Source organism: Chaetodon auriga, chromosome 4 (genome assembly GCF_051107435.1).
Source record: "Chaetodon auriga isolate fChaAug3 chromosome 4, fChaAug3.hap1, whole genome shotgun sequence".
In the NCBI taxonomy this organism is placed as follows: Eukaryota; Metazoa; Chordata; class Actinopteri; order Chaetodontiformes; family Chaetodontidae; genus Chaetodon; species Chaetodon auriga.
Genome location: NC_135077.1, coordinates 26848784 through 26868957, shown reverse-complemented (window position 1 = coordinate 26868957; position 20174 = coordinate 26848784). Strand labels below are relative to the sequence as shown.

The 20174-nt window shown below is 39.0% G+C and overlaps 1 protein-coding gene across 2 annotated transcripts; it reads left to right on the top strand.

The window, feature by feature from the left end:
• Positions 1-897: 897 nt before the first annotated feature.
• LOC143318904 (ribosomal protein S6 kinase beta-2-like) lies at positions 898-17986 on the top strand. 2 transcript variants are annotated; one of them, XM_076727427.1, is made up of 16 exons: positions 898-1117; positions 2292-2346; positions 2574-2611; positions 2712-2826; positions 3756-3824; positions 4016-4163; positions 4334-4391; positions 4535-4635; positions 5029-5119; positions 6807-6897; positions 8007-8114; positions 8995-9057; positions 10378-10455; positions 10589-10696; positions 12492-12604; positions 14849-17986. In XM_076727427.1, the coding sequence occupies exons 2-16, from the start codon at positions 2293-2295 to the stop codon at positions 15024-15026; spliced, it is 1413 nt and encodes a 470-aa protein (XP_076583542.1). In that variant the 5' UTR covers positions 898-1117; position 2292; the 3' UTR covers positions 15027-17986. The 2 variants fall into 2 exon arrangements, with proteins under 2 accessions (XP_076583542.1, XP_076583543.1); XM_076727428.1 differs by lacking the exons at positions 12492-12604; positions 14849-17986 and adding an exon at positions 11370-12100 and having other exon boundaries at positions 918-1117.
• The last annotated feature ends 2188 nt before the right edge of the window (positions 17987-20174 follow it).

Here is a 20174-nt window from a genome sequence, read left to right as displayed (position 1 = left end):
AAAGGTACCAAAAACTAATAAACTATGAATAAATAAATAAACTAAATCTTGAACCAAAATTCACCTTCCCCCCAGGCACTTGGTATAGTCTGACTGCTCACTTCCTGCTCTACTACAAGGTATAAGGTGTAAGTGTGTGTGTATATATATGTGTGTGTGTGTGTGTGTGTGTGTGTGTGTGTGTGTGTGGCCATGTATCATTATGCTTACGGTAAGTGTCCAGGAAATGAATGTAAGTTCACTGAATGTCCAAAAAAAATGATGGAAACACAATTGTGTGTGTGTGGGTGGGTGTGAAAGAGAGCGAGTGCAGAAAGGTGACAGACATCTAAATAAGTAGCCGAAGCCACCAAAGCAAAAACAAGCAAACTTTTTCCCCCCCACTTACCTTTGATTATAGTATCTAACCATGGTGATTGTGTTTCTGAGACATCTTCCTTCATTCCATTATAATGGAGGTAGAAAATAGACCTTCTTTGTGCCGTTCCTGATCACATCTTAAGTTAAAATTTTAGAAATGAAAAATTATTTGAAAATGGCAGGACACAACTATGTAGTAATAATAGTACTACTGCTCCTAAGACTAATCGTAATCATATTACTAAAAACACTTATTTCTTAAAAAGTAATTACACTGCGTTTATTATTATTATTATTATTATTATAGATCAGTGGCAGACATATCATCATCATCATCATCATCATTATTATTATTATTATTATTATTATTATTATTATTATTATTATTATTATTATTTATTTTATAAAGACTTAATTTCCCCGGTGTGGAATCAATAAAATCTTATCTTATCTTATCTTATCTTATCTTATCTTATCTTACCTTTATCCTGCTTCTTATTACCAGCTGTTACTGGACGCCTAATGACGTAGGAGGTTAAAGGTCACTCAGCGACGACAACAACAACACGGAGTTTCATGCTGGTTAGAGGAGCATGAGGCGAACCTGAACAGCTGTGCTTGTTGTTGCTGGTTAGTTGACGAAAGTACAACAAGAGCAATGACAGCCATAGTTGTTTGTGTATAAAAGCTGCTTCTCTTTCAAAACTATCGGACTGCGAACTGAGATAGGAGCAGCTGGATGAAGAAGCGTTGACAGGTGAACCGCTAGCATTAGCATGTTTGTTGGCTGGCAAACCAGCTGTCACCGTGATATTAGCTCACATTTGCAGCACTTCTAAGCAGCGGGCGGGTTTCCCTGAAAAAGAAGCAGTCTAACAAGCCAGCAGTCATGTTGTGGCCATAATGTTAAAGTATTTAAAGTATTTAAATTAGCCTCTACATGTGCTGTCATGTTCAGTGATGTTGCTCTGGCTGCCAACTGACTAACTAGCATGCTACCATGAGAAGTTAAGCTAATGTTAGCTCTCTCGAAGCATTTGATACTGAGACGTCTCTATCTTGAATAACATGAGATAAGTAACAGTTGACGCTTCATAATTTCAGACAGGGCTTAGAGCCGGTTTTCAAGGTCTGTTTTGACTTCAAAGGTGTAGCTGTGTCGTGTGTTTCCAACACAACTACGTAGTGAAGCCTAAGCTAATGTTAGGTTTTGGGTGGGCCGAGTGTTTTGAGCTTAGACTAGGTTAACCCAAAGGTTTCTCAAACATGTTTTCAACACGGCTACTGTAGCTTGATTTGGTCTGCTGTGTTTAACCACAAGATATTGCTTAGATGGCGGGTCAGCTGTTGACAAACTGTGGTCAAAGACCTTCAGTAGATCCTTTTGAATAGTCTGGAGGTCTTCAAATATAATGATAACCACTAAATTCACTTTAATCAGCAGGATGACAAAACAAATGAAGCTGAAATCACAGGTTACTTAATCTCTCTTGTACCACTGTCACTTCTGCATGTACAGTCAGTGCTCTTATACAAACAAATAAAACAACAAATTTGCTCATTGGAATAAAATGGGTATTTCTAGGATAATAAATACCAGTTATCATACACTGATGTTGGATCGGGTAATATGGATAAAACTCTTCCATCACGTACGTTTTCTGGAAATTCCAATGAGAAAGTGATATTATAACACAGTGGAATATCTGTTTTTCACATATCTGACAAATCAAGGTACATATAACTGTAATGTTTCTGTAATATCTAACTATCAATGTAGAGCAGGTTACAGGCCTGTTGGTCGCATATTGCTCAGGAGATGTGGATTTATCATTGTCGTACAGCAGTGCTGCATTCCTCATTGGAGTGAAAGTGCTAATGAGCCTCTGGGTGAATGAGACACAACAGACTGACTGCAGTCTCTCTTTCAGGATGGCAGGAGTGTTTGACATAGACTTGGAGACTGAAGACATCAGTGATATAGAGGTCTGTATCCCCCAGTCAATGACAAGACTACTGCTGAGCAGTTAATAGCTGAAATACTCAAATATATAGAAAATATAGAAATAAAAATCACTTGATTTGCCTCAGTACAGCTGATTCCTGTTTTAGGCACATTTTGATTGCATAATAATTTTCTGTGGTAGATGAAAGGCAAGCTTGGATACGTCACCATGAACACTGTTTTTCTTTGGCTTGTTCCTTATATGTAGGATGATGTCTGTGATTTCACTGTGGCAGAACCAGAGATGTAAGTTGAATTTACCGTTAAATCTAACAAAAAGGATGCTAGTCAACTACAAAAATTAATCTATATGTCCTGCTATTTTTCTGTGTCTTGCTCATCCCAGTGTTCAGACGGAGGAGGTGGAGTTGACCAGTGAAAGTGTCAACAGAGACAGTGAGAGAGTAGGACCTGACTGCTTTGAGCTTCTTACTGTGCTGGGAAAAGGAGCCTATGGAAAGGTGTGTGTGTGTGTGTGTGTGTGTGTGTGTGTGTGTGTGTGTGTGTGTGTGTGTGTTGGGTGTGTTGGGTGTGTTGCATTACTGATTGCACTACTTTTGCTTTACTTTCACCAAAATAACCAAAGATTTACAACTAGTTTTGTTATGTTACGGTTGTATTACAGTTTGTAATAATAATGTTGTCTCCTAGAGCCTCAGCATAACCTGATCTTTACGGTAATGTTAGCTCACCATATGATTGCTTTTGTTAGGGATTTTGCTAACAAGCTTCATCAGATGCGTTTTTCCGACTTGCATCTCTCATGAAATAGATTCACTCGTATTTCTAATGTTTGCGGCTGTCTGCACCGGCTCTGTGCAGGCTCACACCTCAGCTGTATTTGTTCTCTCTAGTTAGTTTTATTAAAAGGTTGACAGTGTCGTGAGCTGTTGAATGCTTAATAGCCAGCAGTCACTATTTTCTCAAAATCTTGTCAGCAATGCAGCATACTACTTTGTTAAAGGTGATATGTTATGTTATATTACATTACATCATACTTTTGCAATGCATTACCCCCAATTCTAACGTTTGTTTAAGATAACATCTTTTCCTGAACTCAGTACACTCCCTCTCTTTCCACAGACTTTTTCCCTTGTGTTTTTATTCATAATTGTTTAGAATAATAGACCCTAGAAAACAATACAAAGTAATATATTAATTGTAAACCTGCTTTAAGTTGTGTTGAAGTTTAATATCAATTGAACAGAAGGAAAAGAAATTATCAGCAAGGTGTTGATTCAATTTTCTGCAGCAGCCAATGTTGATTCTTAACAGGGTAGGTTTTTCCTTGGAGATACGTCTACTGATAATCATTTACTACTACCACAGATACTGTAAACATTATGCCATGATAACAACTGTTTGTGTATTTTTTTATTTTTTTTGTCAGGTTTTCCAAGTGAGAAAGGTTCAAGGTGCTCAGACGGGGAAAATATTTGCCATGAAGGTCCTGAAAAAGGTACTTTGTCACAGCCCACAGCCTCCACCTAAGATAAAGCATAGTGTTAACAGTACATGAAGTTATTCATCTCTTTCCTTTTATTCTTTATGCTTTTCCACACCATCCTTTATCTTATTTGTTCTGCTATTTTCCCCCTTCTTTTTCACTTTCAAAACTCTACTGTACTCACTAATTAATTTGTTCTCTAGGCTAAGATTGTGTGTAATGCTAAAGACACGGCCCATACACGAGCAGAGCGGGAGATCCTGGAGACAGTGAGACACCCGTTCATCGTGGATCTACTCTATGCCTTCCAGACTGGGGGAAAACTCTACCTCATACTGGAGTGTCTGAGTGGTAAGACAGGCACTGTCTTTTAGCATTTATGGCCATAAGTTTGTTTGAAGAAGAAGAGGTGAGAAGAAGAGGTGGATGGAGAAAAAGAGGGATGAACAGAGAAATTGATGCAAACTTAATTTTCTAATGCCACTTAGCTGATTAACATACTTATTGTTGTTTATCACCAGGAGGGGAATTGTTCATGCAGTTAGAGAAAGAAGGCATCTTCATGGAGGACACTGCTTGGTAAGTACTCCTACAGTAATGGGTAAATGCTTGTACACTGTTTGAAAAACCAGTTACACCTGCAACTTAGCTTTTTTTTTAAGTTTAGGTCAGATAAGCCTGCCTTTTGTTTATAGTATGGACTTATTTATGTCTGTGTGTAGTTTCTACCTAGGAGAGATCACATTGGCCCTAGGCCATCTCCATTCTAATGGGATTATTTACAGAGACCTCAAACCTGAAAACATCATGCTCAACCACCAAGGTAACGCACCACATGCTAAAAATATGATCAATACAGGACATTGTTATCAAATGTTGAAATTTAAGGCTGTTGAAAGTCACACTTTTACTGTCTAAAAATGCAGAATAATCCTAAATACATCTGAGAGGGTTGATGGAACTTTTGGCTTTCAGAATTCATATGTGATCTGACATGTGACCTTATATCACCCCCAAATATTCCCCATTTGAATGCTTCAGTTTCTGCCCTCATGAATGTGAGCAGTGTGTGCTTTGTTTGTGTTTCCTGTTCTTTGTTTTGCATTGTTGAAATATTGAAACATTTTGTGTGATGGTGTTATTTCCTCTTAGTTCTAATATAAACCACAGATTAACCACGGATAGCGTTACTTCATTCTGTGTTTTCTTCTTCAAGGACACATCAAGCTAACTGACTTTGGCCTCTGCAAGGAATCAATTCACGATGGAACTGTTACACACACCTTTTGTGGCACCATAGAGTACATGTGGGTAATACTGCATTCACTCTTAACATAAACACACATCTACAGTTCACACACACACTGCCACACTCCATCTGTGTCCACCTGTAAAACCGGTTCCTCCTATTTTCTTGTTCATCAACCGTTCTATAGGAATAAGAATGTGTAATGCTCATGTTGATGCAATAGTATCTCTTGTATTATAAGATACAAGAGATACTAACATCATTTACACTGAACAAAAATATAAACGCAAAAATTTTTGTTTTTGCTCCCATTTTTCGTGAGTTCAGAAAACTAGTCAGTATCTGGTGTGACCACCATTTGTCTCACGCAGTGCAACACATCTCCTTCGCATAGAGTTGATCAGGTTGTTGATTGTGGCCTGTGGAATGTTGGTCCACTGCTCTTCAATGGCTGTGCGAAGTTGCTGGATATTGGCAGGAACTGGAACATGCTGTTGTATACACCGATCCAGAGCATCCCAAACATGCTCAATGTTGCTCAATCATGTCTGGTGAGTGTGCTGGCCATGCAAGAACTGGGATGTTTTCAGCTTCCAGGGATTGTGTACAGATCCTTGCAACATGGGGCCGTGCATTATCATGCTGCAACATGAGGTGATGGTCGTGGATGAATGGCACAACAGTGGGCCTCAGGATCTTGTCACGGTATCTCTGTGCATTCAAAATGCCATCAATAAAATGCACCTGTGTTCGTTGTCCATAACACACGTGTGCCCATACCATAACCCCACCGCCACCATGGGCCACTCGATCCGCAACGTTGACATCAGCAAACCGCTCACCCACACGACGCCACACACGCTGTCTGCCATCTGCCCTGAACAGTGAAAACCAGGATTCATCTGTGAAGAGAACACCTCTCCAACGTGCCAGACGGTTACGACGACGAACTGCAGTCAGGTCGAGACCCTGATGAGGACGACGAGCATGCAGATGAGCTTCCCTGAGACGGTTTCTGACAGTTTGTGCAGAAATTATTTGGTTATGCAAATCGATTGTTGCAGCAGCTGTTCAGGTGGCTGGTCTCAGACGATCTTGGAGGTGAACATGCTCAATGTGGAGGTCCTGGGCTGGTGTGATTACACATGATCTGCGGTTGTGAGGCCGGTTGGATGTACTGCCAAATTGTCTGAAACGCCTTTGGAGGTGGCTTATGGTAGAGAATGAACATTCAGTTCACGGGCAACAGCTCTGGTGGACATTCCTGCAGTCAGCATGTCAATTGCACACTCCCTCAAAACCTGCGACATTGTGCTGTGTGATAAAACTGAACATTTCAGAGTGGCCTTTTATTATGGCCAGCCTAAGGCACACCTGTGCAATTTTCATGCTGTCTAATCAGCATCTTGATACGCCACACCTGTGAGGTGGGATGGATTATCTCGGCAAAGGAGAAGTGCTCGCTAACACAGATTTAGACTGATTTGTGAACAATATTTGAGAGAGAATGGTCTTTTGTGTATATAGAAAATGTTTTAGATCTTTGAGTTCAGCTCATGAAAAATGGGAGCAAAAACAAAAGTGTTTGTATTTTTGTTCAGTGTATAAACTTGAGAACATAAATGCAGAATTGTCTAATCTAATTTTGTAATCCCTAACCCTACAATTGAACCATTTTACCTGGCCCACACACCTCATACATTTTCACAAATTTTTATGTTTGTATACGTCTTCTTCTCTGCCAGGGCTCCAGAGATCTTGACCAGGTCAGGTCACAACAGAGCAGTAGACTGGTGGAGCCTAGGGGCCCTGATGTACGATATGATGACGGGATCAGTAAGTTAGAACTGTGTGAGAGAATAGATAGTGATGGTAGTTTCCACTTTGTTCTCTTTAATTTTTGGTTCTCGTGGTGTGTCATGGAAAATAAGACTGACCTGCCGGTCAAAGAAAAACTGTTTGTGAGCAAACAGCTCTATTACTGAGAACAGCCTGGACAACGTTACGCCTTCCAATCCTTAAATTCTGATTGTTTTCCAAAACTCCATTTGAACGCTTATGTCATTATGAGAATGCAGACTGAGGAGACAGTTTTTCTAGACTTCACAGTCAAGGGGACATCCTTCAGCTTAGGTATTGTATTTAGGAAGAAAAAACGTGAGGCAAGGAGTACTTACATCACATGTAGACTTTCAGCTGTTGCATTGGACTGTTGCCATCTCTTTAATCTCATGTTAAATAGCACTGGTAGTTCTGACTTGAACATTACTGCTATATTGTGGCCTCAATTACTCACTGTACCCATTTTTAAAATCCACAATACAAACAGTGCAGTATTTGTTTATTTTTACTAAAATGCAAGAATATGATAAGAATCTTTAACATTTGGAACTGTTTAACGCCATGAATAACTGTGTTACTGTATCGTTGAACAAAAGATACAACATAGGCTTCATAACGCTCTGAAGGCAAAGTTCAAAATGATTCTTTTGTCTTGAGTAAGTCTTTGTTAACATATCTCAAGTAACAGAAACTTTAAATCAGTCAGAGAGTTTCAGACCAATGTCCTATCCAATCCAGCAAATTTGGAAAGCTGCTGTGTTTATTTCTTATATGATTTTTTTTTAAGTAATTCAAGAAAGAAAAAATTGTAATTAGGTTGATATTAAAAAAACTAGAAGGATGTTGTGCTACGACCAAATAATCAGAAAAGTTTGTGGACTATGTTTTAGCACATAATAACAGCAGTAATCTATTAGCGGGTACATTTTTCTAGTGCTAAGACAAATATGCCTGTAAAATAATGCAGTACAACCCAACATGGCTTATTAGTGAGGCTGTTTGTCTCTAGTGTGGTGATGTACATCCCTACTTACAGATTAGAGAAGCCAGCAGTTTTGATCTCTGCTACCAACTACTGACTCCCTTTTGTGATTCTCCTCTAGCCTCCGTTCACAGGTGAAAACAGGAAGAAGACCATCGATAAGATATTGAAGTGTAAACTCAATCTGCCCCCATATCTGACCATTGATGGCAGGGACCTCATCAAGAAGGTACTGTAACATACACACAAAAACACAGACACAGATGATGTTCAGATGATGCTTCAGAGTTTTTTGTTATTTTGCTGCATTTTTGTTTTCACATAAAACATTTTGTACCTTTTTTAATCACCCACAGACAATATTCAGAGTAGATAGCAGTAGATTCTTTTTGATTTATGGAAATAGCCTTGAGTCATTTTTATTCTCAGATGATATTTGACTCTACAAAGATCACATTTTCAAAAGCGCACATATTCAAAAATGAGAAATTCCATTTGCCTTCATCAATCATTTATCATTGTCTGTGAGACTTCCACCCTTCCATCCACTCTGACAATGTTTTTGATACGCTTTTTCTTCTTCATATCCACCATTCATGAGTTTCCCCTTTGTGGAGCTTAAAATGCACTCGGCCTCATTTTACCACGGTGTGGTAATCTATGACCACACTACAAAATAAAAGATGGATGCTAACAAGTGTGGAAATTATGAATGTTCTGTCAATTGTGGTATGTACTGTGGGTCTGCAAAAGGTTGCAGATGCATGCTGATGACCAAAATAAAAGTATTCTAGATTATTCAACCTCTGTATTTACATCTTCATTTGAAGTCTGCTTACAAAATAATGAAGATCAAGATAAAATCGACATTAAATTTAACATCATCACATAGTAAAAATCAGAAATGTCAAACTTCATTTGACATAATGCTATATTTAGGGCCTCCTCCTCCTCTGATAAAAGCATCTGTCTGTCCCTCTCTATTTTACTTGCATTATTTTCTAGGTATGAAATCAGAAAGAATATTCTCAAAATTATTAGATTTTTAAAAAAAAAAACAAAAACCCAATCATGAATCCTTATAGTGACCTAACTCCGTCTTTTTTCAGCTGTTGAAGAAGAATCCAGCCCAAAGACTTGGCTCCAGTAAAGCAGACTGTGCTGATATCCAGGTAACGCACTGTGATAACTCTGTTTTCACCAGTGAAATACTGAATATGGCAATAGTGATACATTATATACAGAATGCAGTAGGAGGTATGGCATGAATACAGTGTATACAGGCTCTCAACGAGTTGCAGAGAAGCTGTTTCTCATCCTGCTGCTCCTCCCAGTGGAGAGGAAGGCAAACAGTCTGTGGCTGTGGTGATGCAATGGGTAGCTTTCTCCACCCTCTGCAGTGCTGGCAGAGACAGAGGCAGAGTAGCTGCTCTGTCTTACTCTAATGCAGTTGCAATGATGCTAGTGAAGTTTACCAGAATCTGAGCAGATAGTTGAACCTTCAACCTTGTCAGGAAGAAGAGGTGAGTATTCTTGACCAGGGTCAAAGTGTTGAGCATCCAAGAGAGCTTCTTGGAGATGTGGACACTCAGAAACCTCTGTCCTGTTGATAAATGGTCTTTCTGATGTCCACAACAAGCTCTTTGGTTTTCTTGGTGTTGAGGGTCAGGCTGTTGTGCTGGTGCTGAAATTCCTCCCTGTAGGCAGACTCATTGTTGTTATTGATGAGGCCAGCCACAGTTGTGTGGTCTGCAAACTTGACAATGGTATTGGAACCATGTACAGATGTGCAGTCGTATATGAAGAGGGAATAGAGAGGACTCAGAATACACCCTGAGGGTTTAGGAGGTGTGTTTGTCTAACATAACAGACTGCAGAGCGCCGTGGAGATGGCGTCCTCTGTACATCTGTTCTGGCGATTGGTAAATCAGGTGAGGTTGGATGAGCTAGGACCAGCCCCTCGAAGCTTTTCATGACTATGGGAGTCAGTGCAACAGGGTGTAAGTCATTCAGGCATGATGGAGGTGGTGTTGAGCTGCTTGGGGTACAAGTTGAAGTTGTCAGTCAAGATTCTTCGATCAGCTGCCCAGCACAGGGCCTCAGCATGCATTCAGGGCCAGCAGTGCTTTAATGGTGCTCAGTGCAGGACACATGTTGATGGAGGTGGATAGTGAGGGGCCAGTGGTCTGCAGGGAACACATCCTTGACCGTAACATTATTGTGACAAAGACAGACGAGGTGTTAAGTGCCATTTAAGGATTTGTAATTTACACTATTGAGAGGACGGTGACAGGTATGATACTGCTTTTAGGTGAGGAGAAAGTGTAGAGTGAGTGGAAAATTGACTAGAGGGATATGGTTGAAATGCTGTCTAAGTATAAATAAAACCAGACTATTTTTTAAAAAAAAAAAAGAAACATGGATTCACAGTTCCCCTGGTGTCCAGGGACTATTCATTCACCTGAAAATGAGGCCCTTTTGTTCCACTGCAGAAACATCCATTCTTCAGACACATCAACTGGGATGACCTGCTGAACAAGAGAGTGGAGCCGCCATATAAGCCACAGTTGGTAGGTCATTATGTTATCCAGTAGCTTGTTAAGTTAATATTATTCTTGTTATTGTGGGCTAGTAGAGTTTGTTCTCAAACACTGCTCTCATTCTTTTCTGACTTCTTTTCTTCTCCTGTCTTTCTCTCTGTAGCAGTCGGACGAAGATGTGAGCCAGTTTGACACCAGATTTACGAGACAGACGCCAGTGGACAGTCCAGACGACACATCACTCAGCCACAGTGCAGAGCTCGCTTTTGCTGTGAGATACTTTTCTACATCAGACTTATTTATTTATTTTTTGTTTAGTTTATATTCAGGCTCCAGAAACAATACCCTAGTGAAAATGAAACCTCAAATTCAATTCCAGTAATTAATTAATACCTTATAGTAAGTGCACTGTTATCCTCAATTAGGAATGTGTGGGATTAGTTAACCAGTCAATCAAACATTGCTAATGTCAGTCTGCACCAGAAATACTAGTCAGCTACACTTGTAATTTTTATTATATATATATACAAATTTAAAATACAGGATAATGTGCAGTGTACAAAATGGTCATCTGGGTTGCCATTATCTGGCAATTAGATTGTTTTAACCGGGAAAATCTGTTGATGTGAAAATATTCTGGCTATACATGCTGTTATCCCCCCTGCCTCTCAGTTAGATGTGAAACTACATACAGAAGCGAGAGGGCGGCTGGACATCAAACTCGGTGAACTAAGCTGTAGTGTAGTGTGAGTTGGTAGTGATTGTTGGAGCAGTGGAAAGACAAACCAAGAAGGATTGTTAAGTTTTATTTTGTTTCTGTCGAGTTTGAGTGTGTGTGTTTTGTGGTGGTAAAATTAGTGTTTCTCTTAATGGAGTCTGGTGACTTTGGCAAGAGGATTATAGTGGATGTTTTTGGTTAAACAAAAAGGATTTTACTCTGTCAGACACTTAGACTGATAACCTGCACCTGTCAGTGGCAAAAAACAGCACTTTGGACTTACAGTGCGTTCTGTAAGTATTCACACCCCTTCACTTTCCCCACATTTTGTTATGTTACAGCCTTTTTCCAAAATGGATTAAATTCCTTTTTTGTCTCATCAGTCTACACACAATACCCCATAATGAAATAATAAACCCCATAATGAAATGATGGCAAAGTGAAAAAGGTTTTTTAGAATTTTTTTGCAAATTTAATTAAAAATAAAAAAAACTGAAATATTGCATGTACAAGTATTCACACACTTTACTCAGTACTTGTTGAGGCACAATTGGCAGCGATTACAGCCTCAAGTCTTCTTGGGTATGACGCCACAAGCTTGGCACCCATTCTTCTCTGCAGATCCTCTCAAGCTCTGTCAGGTTAGGTGGGAAGTGTCGCTGCACAGCTATTTTTAGGTCTTTCCAGAGATGTTCAATCGGGTTCAAGTCACACAGTGAAGAAGGTTTTTTAGAATTTTTTGCAAATTTATTAAAAATAAAAAACTGAAATGTTGCATGTACATAAGTATCCACACCCTTTGCTATGACACTCAAAATTGAGCTCAGGTGCATCCTCTTTCCACTGATCATCCTTAAGATGTTTCTACAACTTGACTGTAGTAAATTGATTGGACATGATTTGGAAAGGCACACACCTGTCTATATATATGCTGTTGACAGTGCAAATCGGAGCAGAAACCAAGCCATGAAATCAAAAGAATTGGCAGTAGACCTCAGAGACAGGATTGTATTGAGGCACGGATCTGGGAATGGTACAAAAAAAATTTCGCAGCATTGAAGGCCCCGAAGAGCACAGTGGTGTAATTCATTCGTAAATGGAAGAAGTTTGGAACCACCAGGACTGTTCCTAGAGAAGTCTTCCAAGACACATGGACTGACATAGAGTGTGATTCATAGTTTCAAGTGGCTCTTATGTACAGGTTTTTTTTCAGACAGTGTTTAAACTTATAGATGCAATGCTGACTAGTCCAACTTTAAATGGAAATAAGCCATATGGAACATTCTTAGTTTTACAGTGACCTTATCCATCTATGACTGACATTGAAGAAATTATCATTTTCCAACAGGGTTTCACCTACGTTGCTCCATCGGTCCTAGAAAGTCTAAAGGAAGGCTTTTCATTCGAACCTCGAACACGACCTGTACGGCGACACAACAGCAGCCCACGCACACCCATCAGGTAACACACAAAGATATTTTTTGATTCTCTGTCAGTATCTTTATGTCTTAATTTAGCTGTTATGTAATCAGATGAAATAGCCATGACTTAAGGGACAGAGAACTTCAAACACTATTTTACAGTCGTCCTTGCCAAAAACACTAGTATTATGAGTAGGATGTCTTCCTGGGATCCAGAATTATCTGAGAAATATTTTAAGACACCTTAGGTACAGGTGCAAATATGTCACAACAATAAACACCCACACAAAAAACAGCAAACAGCAACAGCAAATCACACAAAACCATACAAAAATATGAAATCAAACCTGTTAAGCCACATGTCAACAAATGTATCATTTATCACCAGGCACCAGAACACCTTTAGTGTACAAAACAAATTGCATTAGATGTCAATAAATACTGTATCACACCAGGTGGTGCATGAAGTCCTTGATTTATTAAAATAGATGAAACCTTTTTTCTTTTAATTATAATGACATACAATTAATGCTAACCATAACCACAATCTATAATGACATCAGCCTTAATTTGATTGCATTATTGTGCATATACGGTTTGTACTGTTCATCACATGCAAGCCCCCAGCCCCAGTGCGACCACATGTGCCAGCAATCAGTCAGGGAACGCATGCATTCAGCATATATATCAACATATATATTTCCAGCATATCAGCTCAAGGTCTTTATGGGTCCAAAAACTTATGTCCGAACCTGAAAAGACCGGGAAATGTGCTACCTGCAACCAAACTGGACCTGTCTGTTGTTTGGAACTGTGACCCAGACCCATGCTGATCTAAGTTGTCAAAACAAAACTTTAACGTCAGTGGCCTTTCTCCCCTGTGCCCGGCCATGACTCATATTATCCATCGTCCTCCTTTTTTATTGAATTATGCCCTGCTAGCTATGACTTTATTAGCTCCTCTGGAAATGTTGGCTGTGGAGGTCTTGCTGTCATTTTTAAAAACGTCTTTAGATGTTGCCCAATTGCTTTTAAATACTTACCTTCTCTTTTGAGACATTTATGTTCAGAATTCACGGCTCAGATCTAATCTGATATTTGTAGTTAGTTACCGCCTGTTTTACCCAAATCCAGATTTCCTGCCTGGAATCTTTGATTTTATGTCCATCATTGTGGTAAATTATAGTGGAGATTTTAAACATCATGTTGATGATTTCTCAAACAGATTTGTAATGAGTTCTTAAGTATTCCAGTCTTTTAATCTTGCTCAACATGTGTCTGAGCCAGCTAAGGCCAAACCTTAGATTTAGTTTTTACTCTGGGCCTCAATGTCAGCTCTCTTATCCATGTTCATCCATGAGTGCTGTTATATCCTAGTAGCCCAAGAATTAGAAATGATTTAGAAACTTTAAAAAGTCTTATGGAGTGTCTCTGAAAGACTAAGAAGATAAAGGTTATGATAAATAATTTCATTTATCTTCTTTCAACCATCTCATATTTCTTACAGCTTGTCAGTCTTTTTACATGTCTGTGCCAGCTGGAGGCATTATGTCTTGGGGTTATCTATCTATCCGTCTCTCCGTCCCATTCTCATTAATGCGATACCTCAGGAACACCCTGAGGGAATTTCTTTGAATTTGGCACAAACGTTCACTTGGACTCAAGGATGAAGTGACTAGATTTTGGTGGTCAGGAGAGCTCCAGTAGCTCACCTGGTAGCGCATGTGCCCCATGTACTAACAATGTACTAACAGTGTGTCCTCACCGCATCATTACCACATCCCCACACATTCGGATGCTGAATTGGTGACACTAATTTTGGGTGCCCACCTTGAAACTGTGCTGATTCTATAGATCTTCTGTGCTGCTGGGATGAGGAGGTGTGTGAAGCATCCTCGCTTTACAATTTATAGCTTCTTTACAGCAGCATCCATATTTGAAGCATTATAGTCCACCACAAGCTCATTGGTTCTGCTGATATTGATCTTCAGGTGATTGTTGTTGTACCATGTGATGAAGCTCTCCGTCAGTCCTCTGTACTCCTCTGTAAAAATAGTCTCTAAGTGAAGACAACACGTTTCTCACTGGAGATTATTCACAGGAATAGTGATAACTTCCATTTTGCCCAAAAATACACTTAATACCTTTCATCAATTCCTTTAAAGTCTTCACTACATATATTATCTGAGTCTAGACAGACATGGCTGTAAACTGCAAGTTGACTGGTTTTTGGAGGTATACAACTACAGGGTGGTTATTCCAGTTCTTTGTCTATTTCTTTCAGTCCTCTGAAATTTTCCCCAGCTGGACCCTTCAAGTCCAGTATTGATGGAGAACCAGACCTTTTCTCTCCAATCATTTCACCAGCAGTTCCAGTTCCTGTATCACTGGAAAATGGAGCTGCCAGTCAGCCAATCAGGACGCCTGCAAGGAACAAGAAACAGAAAGGGCATCGGAGATGAGGCAGAAATCATCAGAAAGCCAGCCAAGGGTCCAAGACCTTGGTCAGATTCACATTTTTATAGTATACAATCAACATTGACGCACAGACCTGAAGTGTTTTGTTTTTGCTAGTGTCATGCATTTCTGAAGTGGTTTAATACATACTGTTTTACATGGGGCTTACTGTTCAGGACTTCCTGTTTGTGATATTAACTACCTACAGGTAGATCTCTTTGCACCAGGTTACTGGATCCACATGGAGTTTTCATGCTTTGACTTTTTGAAGGCACATTGAAAAACTTCAGTTTTATCATTTGTCTCAAATGGACATTGTATTGTGTAAAGCTTTATGTTTCAGCTGGCTTATGTCTGCACTTGTATTTCACACTGTGGCACTAATATATGGGAAACAATGACTTGTATAACACTATTTTCTACAAAGTGCTAGAAAGAGGGTAGAACCATAGATTTTTCTCCACCAACTCACTGAATTCATCGTCATGAGTCAAGGTTAGGTCAAAGATGGATTCATTGGTAACAGTTTTCCATTTTGTATGTACATGATTGTACAATTACAGCAAAGAAAAGCTGTGATGTCAAGTGTTTTGGGTTTCATTAGTTTCAAAGTTTAATGAGTTCATCAGAGTTTGTGCAAGGAGGTCAGCTATCACAGGCACACTTCTTAATTACACAACTGATGAAGGATCACTTGATTGAAAACCTGATTCTTTTCCATTGTGGAACTGTGAAACTGACCTTCAGCTGTCAGGTTATCAAGTAACTTTTGACTCCACAAGCTTAAAGTATTGTTGGACTGCATCATATAGAAGTCCACTGAATGAAATGCTATATTGCACACGAAGATAATGTATTCAGTGATGTCAGATTTGATCCTTAGTGATAATTTCTGTCTGAAAAAATGCTGACATTCATCAATATTTGTCATTTCTCTGAGGTTTCTTAACAGAGTCTTCATGTTTTCTGCCAAAGCTTTAACACAACCTATCCTCATATTGTACAAACGGACCAATCACACTTCAATAGAGTGCACTTAACTAGAGATATGCTGTATTTATTCATTTGAGTGAATACAGAGGTTGTAATCTTCATGAAAATAGCCCTTGTATGATATAATTAATATAATTAATACAATGCACTGTCAAAGCAGGCTGTTAAAAGCAGTACTCTCGCAAAATAAATGATGATATTGTATAAAAAGAATATTTTGGGGTACAGAACAAACCTATTTTCACACATAAAACTTAGGTTAAATAGTATTGTCCTAGACATTTTCAAGTGTCATTGCCCAGCATATCCCATAAGGGGTGAGGCCGCATTAAGTTACTGCAGGAGTTCTCTGCCAAACACCAATGCAGCACTTGGATGGATCACAGAAGGTTGATTTGATAGCAAAAATCTTTCAGATTTAGATTTTTTTTTCTCAGAATAAACGATTTATTGATTGAGGTAAATCAAACCAGATCCTGATCCATGTCACTGCAATGGCAAACGAAGAATCTACTGATCACGTGTTCAATATTACATCAATAAATAATGAAATAAGTAACCATATGAATATATGCAGACAAAATATGTTGTAGAACCATGAAATCGTGAAATATTTCAATAAACCTTTGGCTAAAATAGCAGCATGCTTCTAGGATGGTAACGGTCACCACTCTGAGACCACATTTGGATGAATATACATGAAATTTTGTAAGGGTGAACCCTAATGATTTTTTTGATCCCCCGATTTCTCCTAAGAGCCACCAACAAGTCAGTTTCCACCTATCCAGGGATGCATCTTGACATCTGCTTGATGAACTGTCAGAACGTTTTATTCAGACATTCGTGCATTTCAGAGGATAGCATTTGTGGTTTTGAGTGAAGTGTCAGGACAACTAGTGGATGGATTTCCATGAAATATGCACACACAGCATAAGCACAGTTTAGTGATCCAAAAACTTTTCATCTGGCACCATCTTCAGGTCAGAATGTTACTACTACTACTGCTACATTAGTCTTTGCTGTAGTGCAGCATCACCAAGCTGCTAGCATGGCTTTAGACCTGTTAACGCACATCTGTGTTCATTGGTTGTCTGCTCATTCAGACAGTAAATGGCGTTATTGGAATAAAACAGACTTTGGAAGAAGAATGACCAGCAAAACACTTCTTAACAATGATCTTTATTTTTAAGCATTTATTAAGTGATTCAGATCATTATGTAACATTTTTTAAATTCATATGATTATTTCATAACATTTATTTAATACTGAACACATTGTGTCTCCAAGAAAATCAAGCTGCCTTTTTCTTTTCTCTCAAAAGGAGATTGATGTTTTCCTGCTCCTGTTAGCAGGACTCCCGTGCTCACAGCAACGGGAAACTGACATAATGTCAGACCAGTTCTTCTTCCACCAGCCTTCCTTCACGAGCACTGGATAAAGAGTCTGTTCATGCTTGATGCTGAGCTGTGAACAGACAGCGTGTCTCACCACTGTGTGAATTATTCTATGTATTACAGAGAAATGGGTCTCTTCACACTGCAGTTTGTTTCTGTAATGGCACTGTAACCATATAGTGATGACGAAACTGTGGTACATCATGAATTGTAAAAAAAGTATTTCTAATGCAAGATCAAAAAGACAGAGGGCTCTGTTGTTTTTTTGTTTTTTTTTTGACTCATATCCCAAGTTATCACACTCATCATGAACTTTGCACCTGGAACATCTGTGAATTGTATTCAGTTTTCTATATTTATTTGCATAATGAATAATAATTGTGGAGCGATAGGTACAGGGTTGGGAAACTACACCTCCAAAGTTCATGGGAAATTTATGTTCTAAGCATTGAATTCTGAAAAATCTAATGAGTGGATTAGTTTATTTTTGTGAGGGTTGCAGATTGTTTTCTTTTTTGTGGTGTTTTCCTTTCAACTGATGAATGTGTAATGAATAAAACAAACAAACAAAAAAAAAACCTTTGTTCATTGCTGAATTGTATTGAGAATTTTATTTATTCAGCTTTTAGATCAATTTTGAAATGGAAACATTTCTGATGGGTGGATGAATACTTTCAGTCCAAAGAAAATGGAGGTTCATCACAGCACACATTCTTTCTAGATTTCCATCAAGACAGAGGGTCTAAAGTCACAGTGGGTACCACATGTAATAACACCACAAGTGACGTTCTGCATTTCTTAGTTCCCAAAGCAGTGACTGAGCCTTTGAAGGCAACAGTAAAAAACATTAAAAATGAGCACCTTGTCTTGTTCTTAAAATCCCCACTTTTGATCATGATCAAAACTTGATCACATTTCAATTACTTCCATCTTCTCAATACGATGGTAGACATCACAAATCTTCATTTAGCTGTTGCTTTTATCCAGACTGACTTTGTTTCAACAATAAGGAATACAACCCAAGATTTCATGAATCACTTCTGTACATCGAACTTCATTAAATATGCTCTCTTGCTTCAAGTGCTACATTTAGAACAATAAACAAATACAAGATGGGAGAAAAAGTTTTTTCCAATTTGCAGTATGAACAACTGAGTTTCTGAGAATGAGCTGCAGCGGATCGCACAAACAGGTTCACCAGCTAGGAGCAGATGTCGTGGCACATGATGACGAGCCTGGACCAAAACCTGCATGGAAGGTGAAACCTCAACAGCAGGTTTTGACAATGATGGCAGTGAAGGACAGTCAGTCAGGTCCCTCGGAGTCCAAGCCGGGAACACCAAAGAATTCTCAGTAGTAATGGAGAGGTCATGAATGTGAGATTTCAGTCTTATCAGGATTAAGCTCCAGGTGGTGTGCAAACATCCACTGTTCTGTATTTACTTTGAAACATTTTTTTCATTAACTTTACAAATATTTTTAATATGCTCTACAAAGTCATTGCACCTTTAGGTACTTATCAATACTTTAGATTAACATCAGATCATATGACTATGTGTACTAATCCCTTCAACTTGATGGAGCATTTTGGTGTCTTTCAGTTCATTGTTTTGATTGTACGGCCCACAACATAATTGTTTCTGTTCACTGTGATCCCAGTGTATGCTGTTACTTTCAGAAATCAGAAATCACAAAAAGCTTTATTGCCAAGTACGATTTTACACATACAAGTAATTTGTTTTGGTGAAGTTGGTGCATGACACATCTTCTAAAAATAAGCTATTAAAGAAGTAAAAAATTTAACAATATAAATATAAATACACAAGTCTGTTTTTTTTTCTTTTTTTCAGAAACACTGTTGTTTCAGAAAGAAATCCAAGCTGAGCGTTAATGTAACGTATAGAGTTGTGTCTATGTCAATGTAACAAGATGAGGCAGAGGTGGAGTGTGAAGAGTGTCGGGGGGGTTCCAGGCCTTGTTGATAAGGCTGACAGCAGACGGGAACAACACCAGACTCAGCAACAGACAGACAAAGTAAGCAAGTAGCTGGTGAATATAGTAGAGAATTTAACAGCTTAGGGGCCAGAAAACTTGAGATGCCGTCTTGTATTTAGTCAACTAGCAAGCTAAAACTTATTTACTAAAGAAGGAGGTGACTATAGTGTGGCGGTTATCTTCTGGAACCTCCAACGAAGTGATTTGATGGGCTTTGATTGGATGTGATGTCATTTACTTTGATGTTGATTGTCTTCACATCACTGGACACTTCTTCTTTGAAGCCCCCGGCTGATGACCCTGCAGCCTGCACAATGGCACTGTCGAAGGTGCGACAGGCAGAAACGCCAAGCAGGCAAAACCACCACCTGAGCTTATATCTTCACATCACTGGACACTTCAGGCAGAAACGCCAAGCAGGCAAAACCAACACCTGAGCTTGTATCTTCACATCACTGGACACTTCTTCTTTGACGTTCTCATTAAACAGGAAGCCCCGCATGTAGTGGCCACGCACTGCATGCTCCACTGCGAGGCACTTGTCGCAAAAAGGATGGATGACGAGTTGAATCAGGTACTAAAGGAAGTTATACAAGTAGTGAATTTTATTAACTTTGATGCGATACGATGTGATTGATGTAGTTTGATGGTGATTGTTTGGTTTCAAATCACAGCAGATCACTTGACATCACTGGACATTTCTTCTTTGATGTTTTATGAGGCTATGTCATGTGATGAGCTTTGATGTGATGTCATCTTCTTTGATGTTGA